Source organism: Rana temporaria, chromosome 5 (assembly GCF_905171775.1).
Source record: "Rana temporaria chromosome 5, aRanTem1.1, whole genome shotgun sequence".
NCBI classification, from domain to species: domain Eukaryota; kingdom Metazoa; phylum Chordata; class Amphibia; order Anura; family Ranidae; genus Rana; species Rana temporaria.
The window spans coordinates 321,192,242-321,217,412 of NC_053493.1; the positions used below are offsets into that span (position 1 = coordinate 321,192,242).

Consider the following 25,171-nt stretch of genomic DNA (forward strand, 5'->3'; position numbering starts at 1 on the left):
GAAGGTCCAAGAAGGGAGCTGAGACACAGCATTGGAGTACTTCCCGGAATCCACGGAATTACAGCCCTCTGAGTGCCCAATAACCCCATGAGGGTACAACGTTCTGGTAACCAGCCATCCTATATCTTTTTGGATTTAAATTACCTGCCTGCTGATATCGCCATAGGAACAAGTGTTTATGAAGAGTATAAGATTTTTGAAAATCAGCTGCTTTGCGATAGGACTTATTTCACCTACTGCTTTACAACACTTGTGGTTATCTGTCACACAGAGACTTTTTTATTTGTATTTATATTTTTATTTATTTCCACCAACCCTTTTTTTGATGCATTCCATTCACTATGCACATTGGTCAACTATGGCTTTAATGCCATGATAGTAGCGCACTTGTATTTTTTGTTTTTATACAACTGCAAACCTACCAAGACATGGCCGTCCACCTAAACTGACAGGCTGGGCAAGGAGAGCATTAATCAGAGAAGCAGCCAAGAGGCCCATGGTAACTCTGGAGGAGCTGCAGGGATCTACAGCTCAGGTGGGAGACTCAGTCTACAAGACAACTATTAGTTGTACACTCCACAAATATGGAAGAGCGGCAAGAAGAAAGCCATTGTTAAAAGAAAGCCAAAAGAAGTCATGTTTGCAAGAAGCCATGTGAGGGACACAGCAAAACATGTGGAAGAAGGTGCTCTGGTCAGATGAAACCAAAATGTAACATTTTGGCATAAAAACAAAATTATGTGTGTGGTAGAAAACGAACACTGCACATAATGCTGAACACACACCATCCCTATCGTGAAACATGGTGGTGGCAGCATCATGTTGTGGGGATGGTTTTCTTCAGCAGGGACAGGGAAGCTGGTCAGAGTTGATAGGCAAAAAATTAGAACCAGCTCTCTTTCCCTGTCGTGATTCACGGCGGTCTTTCCCGTCGCAAAAACCGCTTGTGTGTATGCTTTTCCGAGGGAAAAAAAATGCATGCTCAGAATCAAGTATGAGACGGGAGCGCTTGTTCTGGTAATAGAGATAGCACATTCGTCACGCTCTAACGGACTGAAAAGCACAAAGACTGAAAAGCGCAAATCGTCTCTCAAACTTTTACTAACACGAGGATCAGCAAAAGCAGCCCAAAGGGTGGCGCCATTTAAATGGAACTTCCCCTTTATAGTCCCGTCGTACGTGTTGTACATCACCGTGCTTTGGTAGGGTAGGATTTGGCATGAACGTTTGTATGCAAGGCAGGCTGGAGAGGAATCACGTCGGGAAAAAAAAAAATAGGATTTTTTGTACTCACCGTAAAATCCCTTTCTCAGACGTCCATGACGGACACAGCTCCTTAAATCTTGACAAGTGGGTTATGTTCCCTGTTTACAGGAGAGGACTAGGCAGAAACATGTTTGTTAAAGTAACATGTATTTTATCTGAGTTGAACAGCCCTGCCCAGGGGGTGGTCCCTTTAGACATAACCCTCCTCCCTGCAGTATGCAGCCTCAGTTCATAACAAGCAGTACAAACCTAAAAAGGAGGGGTGGGTGCTGTGTCCGTCCATGGACGTCAGAGAAAAGGATTTTACAGTGAGTACAAAAAAAAAATCCTATTTTCTCTTATCGTCCATGGACGGACACAGCTCTTTAAATCTTGACAAGTGGGACGTCCCCAAGCAGTGTCAAAAACGAGGGGTGGGAACAGGATCAGTAAAACCAATTTTAACTTCACCCCAAAACAAGCAGAGCTCCTCAAACGAGGAGGTGCAACTTTAAACAGCTGCCTGCAAAACCTAGCGGCCGAAAGAAGCATCAGAAGATGCACTCACAGCAACCATGTAAATTTTGGAAAAAGTGTGAACGGACAACCAAGTCGCCGCCTCGCACACCTGTGATGTCGGAAAAAACCCAGGAAGCACCAATTGCCCTGGTCGAAAGTGCCGTGACCGGAAAGGGGGCGCCCGCCCCCTAAGAGCATAGGTCTGTATGACAGTCTGCCTGATCCACCGAGAAATGGCGGTCGTCGAGACCGCCAGCCCTTTTGAGGACCAGACACAGAGAGAAAAAAAAAAAAAAGAGAGTCAGATCTCTGAAACGGAGCCATAGCAGGCAGGTACACCTGCAAGGCGCATACCACGCCAAAGTATGAAACGCAACCTCCGTAGGACCCGCCAGCCGAGGACATAAGGATGGAAGAACAAATTCCTTATTCAGGTGGAAGCCCAAAACCACCTTCGGAAGAAGGGAAGGTCGCGGGCGCACCACCACCTAATCATTATGGAGGATCAAGCATGGCGACTTGCAAGACAAGACCGCCAACTCAGAAACCCATCTGACAGAGGTAAAGGCCACTAAAGGGGCCACCTTCTGAGATAGTGTCAAGAGAAAAATCTCTCTGTTTCCAAAAGGAAGGTTCCTGAAGAACCGAGAGCACCACAGTCAAAACTCATGGGGGAAGAGGTGGGCCAAGAGGGGAAATTATATGACAAACCCCCTGAACAAAAAAAAGGTACCCACCAGGGAGTGGGGCCGCAAAAAGGCCACTGAAAGAACACAGCCAAGGCTGAAATCTGCCCCCAAACGGTGCTTCAAGCAATTTTTGGATCCACCCCAAGCTGTAAAAACAGCAGGAACCTGGACACCGAGTACGTCCATGGACATCACCCCATCTCTTCCCACCAAGAGATGTAGGCCTTCCAGGTGCGATGATAGATCTTCCAGGAAGAAGGCTACCATGCCCTCAGCATGGTTGAGATGACCGAGTCGGACAGACCCCGGTCTCTTAAAATCTGGCTTCCAATAGCCATGTTGTGCAAGCCAGCAACTGAACAACAGGAGGAAGTATGGGACCTCGAGACAGAAGGACCTCCTGCCCTGGCAACCGCCAGGGTACCTCCGCTACCAGGCGCCGAGTTCGGCTTACCAAGGACGTCATGGCCAATATGGAGCAATTAGAATCATCGGGATCCCCTCAGCCTTTTCAGAGACAAAGAGATTTGTACCACTCAGACAGTATTTCCCTCTGGAAAACATGTGTGGAACTGGGCATACGGTACCGCCTCGGAGGCTACCCACAGGCCCAGGACTTGCATGCAAACAGAGAGAAAATAAACAATAAAAGAATAAGTAGGACCCTTAATGAAAAGGGGCATAAATATGATGAGGTTCAGAGGAACCAATCCAAAATAGTGTGAAAAAACGTTCAATAATAAAGTTCAGGCATATAAAATATAAGCAGTGGAGTCAGCGAATCCCGACGCGTTTTGATCAATCGATCGTCATCTGGGGTACCCCAGATGACGATCGATTGATCGAAACGCGTCGGGATTCGCTGACTCCACTGCTTATATTTTATATGCCTGCATCATCCACTGAAATTATATGTCCCTATGGTCTCACCGTCCATCGTACTTACCTGTGGAATCATCTCCCTGTGTGTTGTTGAAGTTACCCTGAAGTCAAGGCATTACTACCATTAAGCCTTAGTGACCTATTAGGTATACACCTATTTAGGTCCATGACATCTGGTAAGCCTCTGAATTTTCCTGGTGGTGGACCCTCTACTGCAATTTCACCTCACTTTCTTCTCAGTATCAAGTCACTTTTATGCTGGAGCAATTGTCATTTTTGAACTTTATTATTGAACGTTTTTTCACACTATTTTGGATTGGTTCCTCTGAACCTCATCATATTTATGTCCCTTTTCATTAAGGGTCCTACTTATTCTTTTATTGTTTATTTTCACTTATTATGAGCGCTACACTTTTTGTTGTTTTTTGCTTGTGTTTCAGAACCGATCTAGTTCTGTAGTGTTGGCTGCCATTATTTGCTTTTCTACTAGTAGCGCGGTGATTTATATACTATTGAATATTGTATTTATTGCAAACAGAGAGAAGACTGATTGCGTGATGCCAATATCTTCACCACAGACTGAAGAATCTGCAATTTCTCCAGGGGAAGAAAGCCCTTCGCCACCGAGGAGTCCGGATCAACCCTAGGTACTCCAACGCTGAATCGGAACCAGGACCGACTCCAAATGTTTAACACCCACCTGAATTCTCGGAGGGTCTGGCTGGCTATAGACACATCCACTAATTCTGAGCCAGAAGCTGCTCTCAGAAGAGAAGAGGAAGGGCCACAAACTGACAGTGGGCCTCCCCAATAGCGAAGCATAGAAACCTCTGATTTGGGCAAAAACGGGACATGCATGTATGCGTCCTTGATGTCCAAGGACGCCAGAAAGTCCCCCGGATGGAGCGCAGCTACCACCGAATGAATGGATTCCATGCGGAACTACCCAACGTTCACAAAGGCATTCAGGGCTTGAGGCCCAAAATCGGACAGACCCCGTCCGTCTTCGGGACCAAGAACAGATTCGAATAGAAACCCTCAAACCTCTTGTCCTGCAGGAAAGGTGAAATTACCCCGCAGCTTAGCAAGTCCCACACTGCCCCAAGGCAGACCGACGAGCCGGGAGAGGGAAACACGAGGGAAGAAATCTGTTCGGTGGATAGGAAGGAACCCTATCTAGTACTGCGAAGAGACCACCTCGCAGACCCACTGGTCGGAGAGCAGGGAGGTTCACCGAGTTGTGAACCTGCAAAGCCGACCCCCCACCCCAGAGACGGGCAGGGTAAACTACATACATTGGCGGGTTTGGGTGCCGGCGTGATCAGCTTATGCACCCAGGGATGTTTTAGTCCCCCAGCTGAGCCTTTGTCGGCCTGGGAGGGTTTGCCTGCGGACCCTGACGAAAAAAACGCTTTGGCGTGGCAAAGGAAGGACCCGGCCGACGAAGGGGCTCCTTCCCACTGGAGGACTGAGGGAGGAGAGTCCTATTCCCTCCAGTGACATCCTTGAGAATGTCGTCCAGCGAGGACCAAAAAGGTCTCCCACCCATGAAGGGTAAATCCGCCAGTGCGTATGTTAGAGGCCTGGCCAGCAGACCAGCATTCCAACCAGAGAAAACGACATAAAACCATCTCTGAAAAACAGAAGCCCTGGATATCAAGGACGTGGCATCCAGTGAAGCATCACAGACATATACAAGGCCCTGGACCAGCTGGTCCTCTAGCCTATTAACTTTGGGAGAGAGTCGGTGCTCCTCCACAGTCTGGTGCAAAATGCTCACTCAGTGAGTGACCGAGACCCCAGAGTAGTGGCCACAATAGGCCGCAAGGCAGACCCCAGCATGGTAAACATGGAACGGGTCAGTACTTCGGATCTCCTATCAGTCAGATCCATACAAGCGGGGGTTCCCACAATAGGGAGAGTGGATACCTATACACCCTGGCAACCGGAGGGTCCACCACCGGAGAAGAAGCCCACTTCTTAAAGAGGCTCTCCTCAAAGGGGCACTGAACCGCTAGGCAGTGAGATCTTAGAAATTATCAAAGAATGGCACAGAAGGAAAAACCTACACAGAGCGGTCTGATTTGTGTGACCCAAAAAAGACCGAGCCCTCAGCGGGAAGCCCAGCTGCACTATCCAGCTTAAGGGAGTCTCTTACAGCAGTGAGAAGCGCACCCACAAGTGCTTTATCATGCACAGACCCAGGTACCAGGTCCATGGCTCCATTACAGAGCATTCCCCAGGGGATAACGGGGGAAGGGGGCACTCTTAACCCCCGCCCGTCTGCAGTCCGCCCCCACCCTGGCACAAAAGTGTCCAGGACTAACAGTAAAGCGTCTGTGTGATCGCAGGTGCTAACACCTGCTGCCACCACAAGCATGTTGGGGAAGGAACCCAGATACTGACTCCAGACAAAACGGAAGCTCCTAGGGCTCTATTTAAGGGTAGACTGAAACCCACCCTCTTGCTGCGCTGACTAGGGGTCCCAGGGGACTCACCACAGGAAGATACTGCCCAGTGCTGCGGCCCAATATCAGTACACAGCGTGTGGAGGTAAAAAAAAAAAGGGAGGTATCTGATGAGGCATCTGAAGAGACCTGTGTGCGCCGTAGGATTTAGCACTAGGGGCCAGGACTCCTCAAAGATGGCCGCCGAGCGTTCCCAGACGCACCATAGTCCCCTCAGGAAGGCCCCCCCGAACAGCGGCAATGTTAGCAATGCAGCAGAGGAAAAAGGAGCAGGGAAGGGAGGAAAAGAGGACCTCCGAACCCCAGGAATGCCAATCCGTACCAACCCGCCTAAGCAGGAGAGACAGTACTTACCCGTCCAAGCGAGGACTCGCCAACGCATTCCTGACAGACCTACAACCGCAATGGAGGTAGCTGTCGGCCAGGTCCACTGAGTGAGACAACACCACAGCCCAGTCATGTGTGGACCTCGGAGCAAAGCTCACCGGCCACCCCAGGAGTCATGGGGTATGTCGTGGCAGACCAAGCCTCTTTGCAAAGGTGTGCTTACGCTCGCTGGTCGGACTACAAGGATCTATATATCCAGCCTGTCTCTCAGCCGACAGTTGAACGAATATTCTTCAAGAAAAAAATATTAAATAAAATTTCTCCTCAGGGCGCTGGGCCCAAAGGGAGCCATACGTCCTTCTCCTTTGCTAGGCAGAACGAAACTGAGGCTACATATTGCAGGGAGGAGAGTTGTATCTGGAGGGACTGCCCCCTGGACGGGGCTGTTCAACTGTTAAAGTAACATGTATTTAATTATCCAACATGTTTCTGCCTAGTCCTCTCCTGTAAACAGGGAACATAACCCACTTGTCAAGATTTAAGGAGCTGTGTCCGTCCATGCACGATAAGAGAAACTTCGTTTTTTTTTCCTGACAGGAAAACCGGTTGTGTGTACGAGGCATCAGTCTGAACAAAGACTTGAGACTGGGACGAAGGTTCACCTTCCAGCAGGACAACGACCCTAAACATACAGCCAGAGCTACAATGGAATTGTTTACATCAAAGAATATTCATGTGTTAGAATGGTCCAGTTAACTTGTCCGAAGGTGTGCAGATGGATCAGAGTCTACTCCCTCCTTCGAAACATGCTTCATATTGACCTCGAATGACGCTCTTCTCTGTAAACCAATTGCGGAATTGCTCCGTCCGGAACGCCAATTGGCCATGCACCTCTTTGCTGCAACTAAACTAACTATAGCAAGGGCATGGAGGACGCCAGTACTAAATTTTGAGGCAGTTAAAAATTGTATGAACGATATAATGGTTAACGAAAAGCCGACGGCTATCCTCTCAGACACCCATGATAAGTTCATTAGGGTCTGACAGCCCTGGGTTGATTATTCTACACCCTTCCCATCCCTGCTATTCTTAGACCCTGTTTTTTCCCCCCTTTTCTGTATTTCTATTCTCAGTTTAGACTATCAGGTCATCGGGCATAGGCCAAGAAGAGTTGGGTACATGGATAGTTGCCTAGCTGTTCATAGTTCGGCCCCTGTCCAGATAATACTCTATACACATCTGTTGAACAATGGACAATGCCCTAGTGCAGGGATCCTCAAATTACGGCCCTCCAGCTGTTGTAGAACTACACATCCCATGAGGCTTTGGAACACACTGACATACATGACTAGGCATGTTGGGAATTGTTGTTCCTGAACAACTGGAGGGCCGTAGTTTGAAGACCCATGCCCTAGTGGCACTTCTGGGACCTGCACATATTTAATTGCCTTTATGTACCCAACTTTCATTTACTTTTTACAGTGTTCTTTTTTTTGTTCTTAATACTAGCATTCATATTTTCTTCATAAAATGTTTTTTTTTTTTTTGTTTCCTGGTTATGTTTATTCACAATGTATCCTTTACACTGTTATACTCTGTAGTTGCTATGGATAAAAGAATGGCCCAGTCAAAGTCCAGACCTAAATCAGACCAGACCTAAATCCAATTGAGAATCTGTGGCCAGACAAAAAATTGCTGTTCAAAGATGCTCCCCATCCAATATGACAGAGCTTGAGCTATTTTTCAAAGAAGAATGGTCAAAAACGTCACTCTAGATGTGCAAAGCTGGTAGAGACATCCCCAAAAAGACTTGCAGCTGCGAGAGGTGGTTCTACAAAGTATTGGGGGGGCTAAATAAAAATGTACGTCACATTTATTTGTAAAGAATTTGGTCTCTCTCTCGGCTTGCTCCTGCTGCGATTACACACAGCAGTGGCTACACAATCTGTAATCGCTGATTAGATTGAATTGGTGTTTGGCTACCGAATACAGTCCGGTACAGGAAGATATTTGCGGTTTTCACAGCACAGCAGCTAACTAGGACAAAGTTGTCGCTGTCTCGGAGGTGGACATTTTCTTGGTTAGTTTCCGAGCAGAGTAACAATCTCAGCTCATAATATTGTGCACAGGACTCTATTCTTTTGCCAGTGTTGTGTCCAAACAGCAATTTGTGAAAATCTGCAATTCACAATGGTTTAAAGAAAACGGAAGTGACGCAGGCTGCTCATTCTGCCAGGTTAAACATTTTGTCAGAACACTGTATCGCAAAAAAATGGCCTGGTCAGGAAGGTGGGTAAATCTTCTGGAGGTCAAGTGGATATAAAAAAATAAAGGATTAAAATGATGCAAACAAAGTGAGCTTTAAAATGTCCTTTCTGAGGCAGCACACCGAGGATCAGGACTTCTGATGATCTGTGGTCTATATCCATCTATCCAACATCTCCCCACCCCTGCACAATCACAACTACCATGCTCCGTTATTAACAATCACATCCCCTGTGCAACATGCTGCCAGGGAAAGAAAGTTTGAAATTGTTCTGAAGAAAATGCATCAAACTAAGCCTATGTCGGCATGAAACATTTTAAAATGATTACCAAAACTACGATCACTCTGTACTGTGATGAAACAAGCTGCTGTACAAAGTCATTAAAATAATGAAAACATTGTGTTTCACCTGGTTGCATGAGCTGTGTGCCAAACCCGGGTAGGTCTTGAAATTAACATTCGGTGGATTTATTATAGCTTTTAGCTTTTCTGATGTGAGAGACCCGAACATGAGTGGAACTAGTGGATCACTTTCTCCATGGCACTGGAGAACACATACATCTTTGTTGGCACTATTAACAGCAGCCTGCAAAAAGGAAATAAATAACGTAAACCAAATAAATAATACATTTTTAAATGTATTAACAGGTGGGTGCATTCTTGTGGCTTCCTTTTATGCTTACTTTTTTTTTATTTTAGCTAGATCTCTTGAATTTTACTCACTTTTGTTAAAAAAAATAAATAAAAAAAATAGTTGAAATAAAAGAGCTACTAAAATGTTATTGAGGTCAATTACAATAATGATAATAATAATAATAATAACAACAACATTCATTGACTATTTTAGCGACCTCCTTCAGACCTGCTTTAAACCACTTGCCGACCAGCCACAGTATATATACACACATGCATACACACTGAGGCAGGTTGGCTCTCCTGTACTCTCCTTGATCCGTGTAATGTCAAACTGTGGGAGGGAGCGTGCCCACGGGTCCCGCAGACTGGATGTCTGCCAGACACCCGCAATCGCTGTGAGGAAAGGTAAAAAAGGGGGTTCTGCCCATGTAAACAAGGCGGATCCTTGTTCTGTCAGGAGGACAACTGAGATCTGCTGTTCCTAGTGATAAAGGAACAGCGATCTGCTTGCTGTCCCAGGCAGCCCAGCCCCCACACAGTCAGAACACAGTTAACCCCTTGATCACCACCTAGTGTTAGCCCCTTCCCTGCCAGTGTCATTTATACATTGATCAGTGCATTTTTATAGCACTGATCAATGCAAAAAAGTCACTGGTCCCCAAAAAGTGTAACTTGGAGTCAGATTTGCCCGCTGCAATGTCGCAGTCTCGCTAAAAATCGCAGATTGGGGCCATTATAAGTAAATACCAAAAGGGAAAAAAATAAATCCATAAATCTATCCCCCATTTTGTAGACGCTATAACTTTTGCACAAAGCAATCACAATATATATGCCTATTGTGATTTTTTTTTAACCGAAAATATATATTTTTTCCTTATGTATTATAGCAGAAAGTAAAAAAAATAAAAACATTTTTTTTTTTCAAAATGGTCTATTTTTTTGATTATAGCGCAAAAAAATAAGAACCGCCGAGATGATCAAATACCACTAAAAAAAGGATTTTTGTACTCACCGTAAAATCCATTTCTCTGAGTTCATAGACGGACACAGCCTCCATTGACCTTAGAGTTATGCTTCTTCCTACCAGGAGATTTAGGCAGAATTCTTACAGCACTTAAGGTGTTAAAAACTTTCCTTCATGCCGCTCCTCCCAGGGGGCGTGGCTCCCCCAGGCATAACCCACACCCTGCTCCAGCAGCTTCAGTTCGTAACAAGCAGTACAAACCAAGGAGGGGTGGGTGCTGTGTCCGTCTATGAACTCAGAGAAATGGATTTTACGGTGAGTACAAAAATCCTTTTTTCTCTTTCGTTCATAGACGGACACAGCCTCCATTGACCTTAGAGACGTCCCCAAGCAGTGTCAAAAAACGAGGGGTGGGAAAGATAACACAGCAAACAGGTTACACCCCAAACAAAACCGGAGTTACTCAACGGAGGAACTCCAACCTTAAACTGCCGCCTGTAACACCCTGCGGCCGAATGAGGCATCAGAAGATGCACTCACAAACTTTGAAAAAGTGTGGACCGACGACCAGGTCGCAGCCTTACACACCTGTAACACAGAGGCTTGGTGTCGGAAAGCCCAGGAGGCTCCAATCGCCCTGGTCGAATGCGCAGTGACCCGAAAGGGAGGCGCCCGCCCCTTCAGGGCGTAGGCCTGAAGCACAACCTGTCGGATCCACCTGAAAATGGTGGCCGACGAGACTGCCAGGCCCTTACTGGGACCGGACACAGACACGAACAGCGAATCCGACTTCCGGAACGGAGTCGTCGCCGACAAGTAAACTCGAAGGGCCCGAACCACATCCAGAGAATGTAAAACGGCTTCCTTCGGGTTATTCGGCTGAGGACATAATGATGGAACAACAATGTCCTCGTTAATGTGAAAGGCCGAAACGACCTTCGGAAGAAAAGAAGGTCGCGGGCGCAGCACCGCCTTATCCTGATGGATGACCAAGTAGGGGGCCTTGCAAGACAGGGCCGCCAGTTCAGACACTCGTCTGATAGAGGTAATAGCTACCAGAAAGACCACCTTCTGCGACAAAGTCAGCAAGGGGATCTCCCGAATGTCCTCAAAGGGGGCACGCTGAAGCGCCGAGAGGACCAAGTTCAAGTCCCAAGAAGGTAGCGGAGGGCGCACCGGGGGGCAACATGCCGGACCCCCTGCACAAACGTGCGAACCAAAGAGTGCGCTGCCACGGGACGCTGAAAATAAACAGCCAGAGCAGAAATCTGACTCTTGATCGTGCTCAAGGCAAGAGCCTGGTCCACTCCCCGCTGTAGGAACAGCAGGATCCGGGACACCACGTAAGTACAGGGGTGCCACTTCATCTCCTCACACAGAGATGTATGCTTTCCATGTACGATGGTAAATTTTTCGAGAAGTGGACTTCCGTGCACGCATCATGGTAGAGATTACCGGGCCCGACAGGCCCCGGTCCTTCAGTACCTGGTTTTCAACAGCCACGCCATTAAAGCCAGTGACCGTAAAGCAGGATGGAAGATCGGGCCCTGAGACAGGAGATCTTCCCTCAGAGGCAGGCGCCAGGGGGCGTCTGCCACCAGACGTACCAGGTCCGCGTACCAAGAGCGACGCGGCCAATCTGGGGCGATCAGGATCGTTGGAATCCCTTCGGCTTCCACCCTGCGCAGCAGGCGGGGTAGGAGCCTTAGAGGAGGGAAGGCGTAAAGCAGGTGATATTGACCCCAGGGAGTCACCACCGCGTCTGACGCGTCTGCCCACGGGTCCCTTGACCTGGCCACAAACCGTGGCACCTTCCGATTGAGACGGGACGCCAGAAGGTCTACGTCTGGAGTGCCCCATTTTTGGCACAGGATCTGAAACACCTCCGGGTGGAGAGACCACTCCCCTTGATCCAGAGTCGTGCGACTCAGGAAGTCGGCTTGCCAATTCAGAACTCCCGGAATGTATACCGCCGACAGGGCCGGAACGGACCTTTCGGCCCACCGAAGTATGTGAGCACTGTCGGACTGGATCCTGACAGGACGGCCCTGCAGCTCCAGGGACCACCTGACAAGGCACAGCTTGATCGCTCGGAGCTCCAGGATATTGATCGGCAGGCGGGACTCCTCCTGAGTCCAGCGCCCCTGGGCTGACTGGGTGCCCCAGACGCCCCCCCAGCTGAAGAGGCTGGCATCCGTCGTGACCACTGTCCAGCGGCACGGAAGAAAAGACTTCCCGGACCGAAGCACTGGAGACGTCAGCCACCATGCCAGGGAAGACTTGGCCAGATGGCTCAACCGAATCTGGCGATCCAGAGAAGATGGGACCCTGTCCCATCGTGACAGAATCTCCTTCTGTAGTACCCTGGTGTGGAATTGGGCATACGGAACCGCCTCGAAGGAGGCCACCATCAGACCCAGAACCCGCATGCAGAAGCGAAGAGACGACCACTTCTGGGTCGACAACTGTCTCACTGCAGATTGCAGGGTCCGCAGTTTTTCCGATGGGAGGAACACTTTTGCCTCCCCCGAATCCAAAACCATCCCCAGGTGTTCCAGCCTCTGGGACGGAACCAACACTGATTTTTTGAGATTCAGAAGCCAGCCGAACTCCTGCAGAGTCCGACACGTGATGGACACGTCCTCCTCTAACTCTGAGCCTGAAGAAGCTCTCAGGAGAAGGTCGTCCAGGTATCCCACGATAGCGATCCCTCGCTACCTTAGCAAGGCCAGGATCGGGGCGAGCACCTTGGTGAACACCCGTGGTGCCGACGCCAGCCCGAACTGGAGGGCCACGAATTGATAGTGGTCCTCCCCGATCGCAAAGCGCAGATACCTTTGGTGGCTTGTGCAAACGGGGACATGCAGGTATGCGTCCATGATGTCCAAGGACGCCATGAAGTCCCCCTGGTGGAGGGCCGCTATGATAGAACGGACCGACTCCATCCTGAATCGCTGCACCTTGACAAAGGAGTTGAGGGCTTTTAGGTCCAGGACAGGGCGAACCCCTCCCTTCTTGGGGACCACGAACAGATTGGAGTAGAACCCCCGAAACCGTTCCAGCGAGGGAACCGGCACAACCACCCCCCTGTCCAGAAGATCCTGGACAGCCCCGGACAGGGCTAGCCGACGATCCGGAGGAAGCTGGAGGTTGGATGGAAAAAATCTGTTTGGGGGACAAGAGAGGAACTCTATCTTGTACCCCGAGGCGACCACCTCGCAAACCGAACGGTCGGTCAGAAGAGAATTCCACCGATCCGCGAAGTCGTGAAGCCGTCCCCCCACCCGAGACCCGGGCAGGGGCAGACCTTCATGCGGAAGCAGGCTTGTCCGCAGGCTTGTTTGGTTTGTTGAACCAGGGGCGCTTACGCCCGGCAGCAGGGGCTTTTGCACCTTGCGGACCTTTTCCAGCCGCGCTGGGCGCACAAAAAAAACGCTTAGGGGTAGTAAAAGTAGGACCTTGCTGCGAGGTTCCTTACCCTTCCCCGACTGAGGGAGCAAGGTGCTCTTACCTCCAGTGGCATCCTTAATGATGTCATCCAGGGATGCCCCAAAGAGCCGTCCGCCCTTAAAGGGCAAATCCACCAAGGCCTTTTTCGAAGACTGGTCAGCCGACCAGCACTTCAGCCACATAAGGCGGCGCAGAACCACTGCGTAGACAGAAGCCCTGGAAAGCAAAGGAATCGAATCCATAGCCGCCTCACAGAGAAACTTCTGACCCTGAATCAACTGCTCAGCCAGGTCCCTAGAGGACTCGGAAGCACCTTGGACCTCCAGATCCTGCAGCAGGAGCTTCGCCCTTTCAGTTGGCGTCTGAGCAACCAGGGCTCCGGCCAGAGCCGGCCTTACCGCCGAACCCACCACCGAGAACAGGGAGCAGGCCACGGCCTCCACTCTCCTATCAGCGGGGTCCTTGAAAGCAGGAGCCCCCTCCACAGGCAACGTAGTAGCCTTACTCAGTCTGGACACAGGAGGGTCCACCGACGGAGGAGTGACCCACTTTTTTAAAAAGTCCTCCTCCAGGGGGTAACAGTAAAAGCCTTTTGCGGTGTATCCCATTCCTTATACAACATATTGTCCAGATAGGAACACAGGGGAATACCTTAGCGGTACGCGGTGGTTTGCGGAATCCAAAAGGGACTGACACCGCTGGTGTCTCCGCCACATCCTCTAAATGAAGAGTCTCACGTACCGCAGTAATTAGAGCTCCAACAAATTCCTTGTCAGCAGACTCTGCAGCAGAGTCATCCTCGCTGTCCATGTGGGTTAAGCCCGCATCCTCTGACATGACAGAACCAGAAGCAGCAACAGCGTTATCAGATTCTGCGTCAGAGATATCCCCAGAAACAGCCTCGGGGGGGGGGGGCGCTTTTTACCCCCCAACCGAGCACTGGCAGCTTCAAACCTGGTGAGAAAAGACTCCAGGACAGCCGACACCGACTCAACAGATGTGGCAGGGGAAGGGGCGCTAAGGGTTAATTCCGGCATTGTGAGGAATGAGGGGCCTGATTCAGGCTCCATATTGCAGCTGCCGTGTCACCCCCACTGCCAATGGCAGGAAAAAAGTCCCCCACAGGTCACCTCCCGGCCGCTAGAGCACAGTATGGGGCCCCCTGAGACTCACCACCCCCCTGGTACAGCGCGGTCTGTGAAGGACAAGTGTGTGCTGAGGAGAAGCTGCAGCGCTGCGTCTGTCCCCTCAGAGGATTCGCGGTCTTTTTTCCTCGCCGAAACGGCCACTAGAGGCCGAACTAGTGCTGAAAACGGCGCCGGCCACAAGAAAATGCCTGCCGAATAACACAAGCGCGGCTCCGGCAAAATGGCCGCCATTGCGCAGTTTTAAAAAGACAGTGTACCCAAAAAAGACAGTACACCAAAACAGCACACCGCACACACAAAAATGCCCAGAATGACCACCACAGTCCCCTGCAGCGACACAGAACAGCCCCAGCCATACCCGAGTGAAAAAAATGAGCCCCAGGGAAAAAAAAACCCTGCACAGCCGTCACCCAAAGGGGGAAGGAGGGAGAGGAATAAGGGAGAGAGGAAAGCAGGGAAAAACCCTCAGTCGACCTCCCAAGGGAAAACATTCCAGCCAGACCACTTACCTGAGTAAGGGGCCACTACTTACCTGTCCTGCGACTACACGGCTGGAGGTATCCCAGACAGAACCAACGCCCGCGAACGGCATGGTTGTCAGCCAGACACACTGTGACAAGGCCATAGAGACCGGTCATATGTGTGCCCTAGAACCGAAATTCCCCGGCCGCCCCTGGAGCCACGGGGCCTGTCGTGGACGTCCCAAAGCGGAGCTGAGGGCCGGCACACGCTCGAAGGCCGAACCTGGGGGGACTACAAGGGTCGAGGACCCAGCCTGTCACCCAGTCGGCTGTTGATAGAAGAATCGCAGGGTTCAAAAATAAAAATAAAATAAAAAAGCGAGGAAAAAACTCGCAAGATGCAAAAAAATTTGCAAGAAAAAACTCCAGAGTCCAGGACTCCAGAGAGAGCCTGACTCTCCTGACGGTTAGGCAGAAACAAAACTGAAGCTGCTGGAGCAGGGTGTGGGTTATGCCTGGGGAGCCACGCCCCCTGGGAGGAGCGGCATGAAGGAAAGTTTTTAACACCTTAGGTGCTGTAAGAATTCTGCCTATATCTCCTGGTAGGAAGAAGCATAACCCTAAGGTCAATGGAGGCTGTGTCCGTCTATGAACGAAAGAGAAAGAAAGTTCTATATCTGCATTAATTTTGTTTGGGTACAGCGTCGGATGCCCACACAATCGTCAATTAAAGCGAAGCAGTGTGGTATCACAAAAAAATGGCCTGGTCATTAAGGTGGTAAAACCTTTGGGGGCTGAAGTGGCTAAAGGATAAGTTCACTTATTTAAATAAAAACAAAAATACACATTTTTTGCAGATATTTTTTGTTGCAGGAGCCTGTAAAGCAGGGGTCTTCAAACTACGGCCCTCCAGTTGTTTAGGAACTACAATTCCCATCATGCCTAGTCATGTCTGTGAATGTCAGTGTGTTACAATGCCTCATGGGATGTGTAGTTCTACAACAGATGGAGGGCCGTAGGTGGAGGATCCCTGCTGTAAAGCATTCCACCAGATCTGGTGCCTTGCAGGTCTCCTACAGATCCGTCAATGTATCGGCTTGCTCATACCTCATACCATACATTCTGACAGAAAGATTAAATACTGTATTTATTGGCGTATAACACTCACTTTTTTACACTGAAAATAGAGGGTAAACTGTGCCTGCGTGTTATATGCAGGGGGCTTTGGCTTTTGAAACTTCCCTCTTCAAGTTGGGGTGTGGGTGTGTGTGTGTGTTATACGCCGATAAATACAGTAACTACCACAGCACAGTGGTAGTTCATTGAACGCTACAAGCAACACAGGCAGGGGCCGCTGCTTTCATAACGTTACAGATTACTAGCCTGAATATGGGTGTAACAGGTCATGAAAGGTAAACTTATCTTTTAAAGCAGAGTTCCGTTTTGGGGGGGGGGGGGGGAAGTCAGCAGCTTCAAATACTGTAGCTGCTGACTTTTACTATATTGACACTAACCTGTCCAGGAAGCCTGTGTTTTCAGCACCCCAGCCGACCTTCGGATCGACTGTTGGGTGCAGCCGCCGCTGTATTATTAATTAATAGATAGATATATCTCTTTTGTGGCCCCCAACAAATTCAAGCGCCATTGTCGGGGGGGGCAAAAAAGATAGATACCGTATTTGTCGCTAAGTTCTGTCAGCCATGGAGGGTACAGGGAAGGGGTGGGATGAGTTCTGTCAGATTACATACAGGAGAATCTCCTGTGTAATAGGAAGTCCTGGGTTGGCATAGAACAACTGTTCTGTCTATCATAGGAGGTGGGGAAGAAAGCAATTAAGCGGAAGTTCCACTTTTGGGTGGAACTCAGCTTTAAGTGGATTTTGCATTGCTATAGACTTGTGTGGGAATGCAAAGCCAGCTTGACATGACAATGCAGGACCTAAAAATGGAAATACAATAGGTTCATTCAATATAAGAATTTCAATGAAATAATCCCAAAGTTTTGGCGATCAATTGCACCAAATAGACAATAAATGATTCATACTGAAAAGAAACAGCTAGTCCTGAAAAAAAAAAAAATAGTTTTTTTTTTTTTTTTTTTTTATTGTATTCAATCAAAATACTCTGTTGTTTAATGATGATTTTGCTTGAAAACAAATCTGAAGCAACTGAATCTATAGCCTATCATATTTTTTTCCATGTACAGCCAGTATAATCCGTTGAGTGACTTTCTACATTACCTGGGGAAAAGAGGTTCTTAATGGAAGCCAACAGCTCAGGGCAACAACACCAGCTAATTTCTGACTCATTGTTAGAGCAGTGTACAGTGACAGAGCTCCTCCCTGAAAGAGTAAAAAGTCTGTTAACACAAATTCTACATTACAAATGTTGTTTATTACTACAACGACAGCCATAACTAGGTTTATAAACCCTGCTTTAGCCAAGCCCAAAGCTTGGCAATTAAAAGACAACCCAGCTGGGTGCCACATTCTTTCATTGTATGGCAAATGCATTCCAACAGAGTGCAACTTGTACCTTTGTCACTCACTGACTGCTTGATTTCAAGTTACGAATCATGAAGCTAAATCAGGCTACTGCACCACTAGACTTCTTATATAGCTTTAAGCAGTAATAGAGTAAAAGGCTGTGAGGGTTAGAAATGTACAGAGAAAACAGATTTACAGCCTTCAACAGTTTGAAAGGACTTTCTAACAGGTCTGACTTACCTGAGAAAATCCTCCTAAAATGATTCTATTTGAGGGTATACCATTCTTTACTTCTTGGTCTATAAGAGCTTTAACTGGAAAGAAGAAAATAAATATATATATTGGTTATAAAATTACGCAACATTCATATGGCTAATGTTTTTCATAGTGGTACTAGCCGCCAAGCAGCTACAGTTTCTTCCTCAACCTTCCATTAGTCATTTGTTTCATAATCACTCTTTATGAAATTACACATTGATTCAAAGTCTTGTCAAGCACTGAACTAAAAGGATGCCTTTAATTTCTAAGTGAAATATTGTGAAATATATCGTATATATTCAAATATAAACAAGTTTTTCATCACATTATTTGGTGCTGAAAATGCCCCCCTCTGCTTATACTCGAGTCACCTTTTTGCACGTGATCTCCTGGACTTTGGCACACATATAGCCCCACTCTTCCTCTACAAGTGTGCAAAGTACAGCCGGGGAGCACTGTTTATTCAAATTCGGGCACACCTTCCGTAGACTCCCATGTTAACCGCTTCCATACCGGGCTTTTATACACACATCCATACCAGGCCTATTCTGGCACTTCTCTCCTACATGTACAAATCATAATTTTTTTGCTAGAAAATTACGCAGGACCCCCAAACATTATATATGTTTTTTTTAGCAGACACCCTAGGGAATAAAACGACGGTCATTGAAACGTTTTATCTTGCACGGTATTTGCGCAATAAATTTTTCAAACGCCTTTTTTTGGGAAAAAAATTGTTTCATGAATTAAAAAAACAAAAAAACAGTAAAGTTAGCCCAATTTTTTTGTAAAATATGAAAGATGATGTTACACCGAGTAAATAGATACCCAACATGTCACGCTTTAAAATTGCGCACACTCGGAATGGCGCCAAACTTCGGTACTTAAAAATCTCCATAGGCAACGCTTTGAAATTTTTTACAGGTTACCAGTTTAGATTTACAGAGGAGATCTTGTGCTAGAATTGTTGCTGGCACTCTAACGCACGCGGCGATACCTCACATATGTGGTTTAAACGCCGTTTTACATATGTCGGCGGGACTTGCGTGTGGGTTCGCTTATGCGCGCGAGCTACTGGGGACAGGGGCGTTAAAAAAAATATATATATTTTTTTTTTTTACACTTTTTTTTTATTTTTATTTTTTTGTTATCACTTTTATTCCCATTACAAGGAATGTAAACATCCCTTGTAATAGGAATGTGTGTGACAGGTCCTCTTTATGGAGAGATGCGGGGTCAATAAGACCCCACATCTCTCCTCCAGGCTGGAAAGCATGAAATTGCGGCTTTGTTTACTCACGGGGACCCGGGCGTGACGTCATCACATCGCGCCCGGGTCCTCCGATGGTCCAGTCATCTCTATGCTTCCTGCCAGCGCCGGACGATTTGTTCTCCGGGCCCCCGATGGCACGGGAGAGCCCGGAGAAGCACCGGATGGCGGCGGGAGGGGGGGGGGGGATGTCCCCTCCCGCCGCCTGTAAGAACGATCTAGCGGCGGAACTGCCGCTATGATCATTCTTACGTTGTGCAGAATCGCCGGCAGAAGAGAAGGATATCTGAATGATGCCTCTAGCTGCAGGCATCATTCAGATATCCCCCCACAAAGCCCAGTTCTCCTCTACAAGTGTACAAAGTTGCTGTCTGGGGGACCTACGGCCAGGGAGCACCCATTTTTCAAAGCCGGGCACCCCTTCTATATACTCCCATGTTAAACGCAAGTCTAGTCATGGACGCAGTGAGGCATGCAGATAGACACCCTAGGCTTATACTCGAGTCAATACGTTTTCCAATTTTTTTGTGGTAAAATTAGGTGCCTCTGCTTATATTCGGGTCAGCTTATACTCGAGTATATACGGTATGTAGAAGATGAATTCTATATAAAAGAATGCCTACAAAGAAAGCAGTAAAATAAGAGAAAGCCATACTGTTCTCTGAAGCCTGCTTAATGCCAGCATCATCCTCCTGAGCATCTGGAGACAACCCAATGATGTCAAACCTAAAAAAAAAACATAATGAGCACAAATTATTAAGAAAATATGCCTCGAGTATTAATTGTATAATAAAATATGGAACTGGTTTATCAAAATCGTTCCCAATTAAGCTGCAAACATCTTAAATGAAAGCTACATTATCATTATACAACCATTGTTTTACGCTTAAAGCCTTAAGGAACCATTCATTTGTGTTGTTACCAGACAACACTGAGCCTGCTTTGCCCTGTGGACACTATGCATTTTTAATTACAAAGTAATTTAAAAATTAATTAGGAGGGAAGTAGATATTTTTAAAGTCTCCTGACAGGACTACAAGAGGGAGGCCAAAAGCTAGCAGGGAGATGTACATTCATTAATAAAAAGCACGTCTGAAGCTACAGTGTGTTCTAAATAGCAGGAGATTATATCCACTTCATTATAGGGGGAAGCATCAGAAATAAGGGTATGCCACAGAGCCGTTTAGTCATTTCTAACCTAAAAGGTTTCTTGGGGGGGGGGGGGGGGGGGAAGAAAGGCCCTGGACTCTGGAAATTGCAAATAATATTTTTCTACAAGGACCAATCCCTTGTTCACAAAATGCTGGAATGATGCAGAGCAAAAAAGTGACAGGGAAATGTCCCCAATTCTTCGTACCTTCAGGCACTGTATGACAAAAGTCTCACTCTTTCATCCTGGTCAATATGAAAAGTAGAGCCTAAACCTGAGGGGAAAAAAAAAAAAAAAAAAAAAAAAAAGCGCAAGCCCCCCCCTTCCCCAAAGCACCCATGTTGAGAGCATGCGGCCTGGTGGATGGGGCGCTCGCTCATCCCTACCCTTTTTCTTGACCTGCCGTGCTCGGACATCGTGCTATGGATTTTGGGGGGCCCTCACGCCTTTTTTACAGTTTCCCCTAAAGATTCATACAGTCAGGATGAAAGAAAGGAAAAGAGAAAAAAAAAAAAAAAAGCTGCCTATGACCAAGAACACCACCCCCACCAACAAACATGGAGGTGGAAACATTACGCTTTGGGGGTGTTTTCTGCTAAAGGGACAGGACAACGTCATCGCATCAAAGGGACGATAGACGGGGGAAAACTTGGACGAGAACCTCCTTGCCTCAGCCAGGGCATTGAAAATGGGTCATGGCTGGGTATTCCAACACGACAATGACCCAAAACACATGGCCAAGGCAACAAAAGGAGTGGTTCAAGAAAAAGCACATTAAGGTCCTGGAGTGGCTTAGCCAGCCTCCAGACCTTGATTCCATCGAAAATATGTGGAGAGAGCTGAAGGTTTGAGTTTCCAAATGTCAGCCTTGAAACCTTAATTGACTTGGACAGAATCTGCAAAGAGGAGCATGACAGAATCCCTCCTGAGAGGTGTGCAAACCTGGTGGCCAACTGCAAGAAATGTCTGACCTCTTATACTGCAACAAGGATTTTGCCACCAAGAACCAAGTCATATTTTGCGAAGGGGTCAAATGCTTATTTCATTTATTTAGGCTACATTAACACCTGTGCATTTTCAGTTTGTAAAACGCCCAACAAGTAAAATCCATTCATTTCAATGGCACCTGTTCACATTTGAGCATTTTGTCACCTGAAGCAAAATGCCTGAAGCTCAAAAAAAGTACGAGCTTCTTTTTGGGCAGATTACAGGCATTTTTCTGCCTTTTACCTTGGTGACCTGTACAAAAATTGCAGCAAAAATGCACGACTTTCTGCCTGAAAACGAAACTCAGGTGTGAATACAGCCTAAAATGCAAATCATCCTACAACTTTTTGAAATGCAGATTTCTGGATTTTTGTGTTAATCTGTCTCTCTGTTAAAACAAACCTACCATAAAGCCTCGTACACACGGTCGGACTTCAAACTTTTCCGTGGATTTTTGTCCAAGGGGGGTAGGCCGGGCACACCCATAGCATACACATGGCAGGACTTTTCTGCAAACTTTCCCAAAACTTTTCCAACATCACGTGGTTTTTCTGCTCTTTTCCGCCACCCTTTGGTCAACTTCTGCTATTGTTGGTTGATTTTAACATTGGTTATGGGCATGCATATTTGTACTTCGGACAAAAGTCAGATGGATTTCTGTACAAACGATAGGACTTTTCACCGTAGGACTTTTGTTGCCGAAAAGTTTGAACTTTTGTCCGATGAAAACTGAAAAAGTTTGTCCGATGGAGCGTAGACACGGTCGGATTTTTTTGAAAACCTGGGAATTTTGAAGTTTGTTGGCAAAAAGTCCTACCATGTGTAAGGGCCTTTATACTGATCATTTGTCAGTAGACAAAATGTATAAAATTCAGCAGGGGATCAAATACTTTTTTTTCTCCCCCTCACTGTATGACACCACAATGAGAGCTGTGGACTGGATTTGATCTGTCAGTGGAAGCAGTGCCACTTTTACACTGCAAAGGTGCATACTGACCTCCTTTAGGTAGCGGGGTCCACCCAAGCAGGTGAAAAGACACACAGGATTCATCTTATTTTTGGGATTACACGATTCACGGATTTTATACTATATATCACACACACACTCTTTATGGAGTCACGTTGAGATAGAAATAAAATTAGAGATAAATAGAACTTGTTGTATTTTATTAATATTTTTATCATCACTGATGAACTTTATAGATTAATCTATGCACTTAACATATTGAAGGAGAGCGTTGTACCCTTAATAGTACAATATGAAAAGTACTCTCCTTGTGGAAGTTGCCAGCTGACCTCTCATACTGTACATTGTTTGGCTGCCCATGATGCTCACCCTTATATTTCAAGAGTAACTAACCTCGAAAAACTTAAGATTTTACTCCAACATCGCTGATTGGCAAACTTGTTCCAGGTCAGGGTCTCAAAAAGTATCAAAAAAGGCAAAGTTAGCATAACATTAAGGTAAGCAGCATCTTCAGAAGGAAACCAGCAAGAGTAGCCACCTTATCCCTCTTGGGAAATATTCACTTTAAACACTTCACTTTAAACAGCAGAGGGGTAATCTCAAGGGACACGAGCCATGTAAAGAAGATCCAAGGCTGTAGTTTCCAAGCATACAAAACTGGCTGACAAAATAGATTTCACTATCAGAATCTAATTAGCCCAAACAAAGTATCTGCAACAAAGAAGCCAGGTACCGTTTACTCATACGGACATACATGCTATTTTTAAGCTCATCCTGCCAATTGTTCCACCTTTGTTTACAATAATGTGAGAGAAGAATTTTTGTTGCATAATATATTCAACCTGTGACACAAAGCAAACTCATTTAGAATAAATTGTAAATCCGGTTTTAAAATGGAATCAAGTTACTTTGCATGTGTATTTATCAATAATGCAAACTGCTGACTCATAACAAACGTGTAGCATGTTCTGTCCACCATTAACCAGAATCGAAAGTGTTATTGGGTACGATTTATTGAGGTGAATAGATATTTCCAGGCAACAAATAGTGCAACTGCATTTTCCCATTTTCTCTTTAAATATTACCCCATTGAGGCTAGAAATTAGATGCCATCTGCTGATCCACAAAAAAAAAAAAAAAAGGGGGGGGGGGGAGGAAGTAGATAGGAGAAAGGAGGGTATCTGCCGACTACAGATGTTTGTCCCATCCTGAAAGGATATCGAACTGAAGAGTTTGAGTGAAATTGTACAAAAGGGATTGAAAAAGGCGGCTTTCAATCTTCCCCAGCATCTTTGTGCAGGCCCAAATTGAGGGACTTTCCATTGGCCTCAGGGACTCCACCTGGGATCGAAGAGACTGCAAGTGTCCCAAACCAGCAAAAACCTTTAAAAGATGTTCACACAGACTGTAAATTGCTGCTGACAATTTCCCCCTAGACTAAAAAGAATTGGAGGATTGTACCCTTGGAAGTGGATATACCAGGATAATAATTCCAAACTAATCTTACCTTTAGGGGAGAGCCTTTAGAGCAGGGGTCTTCAAACTACGGCCCTCCAGGTGTTCAGGAACTACAATTCCCATCATGCCTAGTCATGTTTGTGAATGTCAGAGCTTTGAAATGCCTCATGGGATCTGTAGTTCCACAACAGCTGGAGGGCTGTAGTTTGAGGATCCCTGCTTTAGAGGATGAAATATACAGAGGGTCCTCCTCACCTGATGGGAGAAAGCTTTCACAGCCCACTTCATCACCCCCCCCCCCCCCACCTGATGGGAGAGGGCTTTCACAGCCCACTTCATCACCCCCCCCCCCTCTGCCTGCGTATTGCTACAGCCTGCTGTCAATAGACCTGTACCATGGTAAAAACAAGCAGCCACTGAGCTGGGTGGAATGTCTGCCAAGATGAACACCTATGTGGCAAGTCACCCATGTCCCTAAACTTACAGAAGGCAATGGCCAGATTGAGCTGTAGCCATACACAGCACTCACCCATTTCCAGACCCAATCTTTACCCCTCGTGGTTGGCCTACCTCGTAGGGCTTTCAGGGACTCCACTGCTGCTGAAGGGGGGGGGGGGGAATCACTGCCCTGGACCCATATAGCACCCTGCCAGAAAGGTCACAATACTTGGTAGCCCAGAGATGGATCCAGCGCAAGGGAAAATTACAGCCTGACCCTGCTCTTTGCTTGCAGGGTCCAGGCGTCCGATTTGGATGAAGCCTGCCCCCTTCCCCAATGGGGGTGTGCAGGACAGGTCATGAATTCAGAAGACAAATACCCACAGAAAGGAATCTATAGAGACTTCACAATCACATCCTAAAAACACTAGCAAAAAAAAAAAAAAAAAATCTGAGGCTTAGCTAAGATGGGAGGAGTTATGCCTGGGCAGGAAATTCCTGCCTTTCTTATGGCCAGTGTCCATTCACCTGATACTACCTGCATAACCCAAGTGGTCATAAATAAAAGTATGATCAACAATAAATGCTTTATGTATTTTGTTCACACCACAATGCTGCCTTGAGGTGGGTTGCAGTACTTTGTTTTTTTGTAAGAAATTCACAAAATGTATGCAAACACACACAAAGAACTCTGGCTTGCATTAACAAACCTTTAGGCTGGGTTCACACCATCCCCACATCCATCTTACAGCAGGGGTCCGGTGCGTTCTGGTTCACCGTTTCAGGTCCGATTTCAGCCCGAATTCAGACTTGAAACGGACCAAAAGATAGAGTTTTTCTGCAAAATGCATCAGCTCCATAGAGAGCTGGTGAAAATCTCCTGCTATTGCAAATTGGAGGGTGGAGGGGGGTTAGGGGGGAACCCGCATCCAATTTGCAATGGTGTGAACCCAGCCTTATAGAGTGAAAAGTTGGCAAGGGAACAAAACAAAAAGTAAGTGAAAAAATCAATAAAAAAAAAAAAATCATCATTTAGTTGAAACAGGGTCATGTCACTTTAGATTAAGTAATTATACCATTTACAGTAGGTTTGTCAATAGTAT

The 25,171-nt window shown here is 46.9% G+C and overlaps 1 protein-coding gene across 1 annotated transcript in view; it reads right to left on the reverse strand.

The window, feature by feature from the left end:
- Positions 1-25,171, reverse strand: part of LYPLA1 (lysophospholipase 1) — a 44,149-nt gene that overhangs the window by 3,940 nt on the left and 15,038 nt on the right. Inside the window, exons 5-8 of the mRNA XM_040354205.1 lie at positions 19,724-19,794; positions 17,781-17,854; positions 17,295-17,396; positions 8,806-8,982 (exon numbers count right to left, since the gene is read on the reverse strand). Coding sequence (XP_040210139.1) covers positions 8,806-8,982; positions 17,295-17,396; positions 17,781-17,854; positions 19,724-19,794 — 424 coding nt within the window. The remainder of the gene's footprint in view (positions 1-8,805; positions 8,983-17,294; positions 17,397-17,780; positions 17,855-19,723; positions 19,795-25,171) is intronic.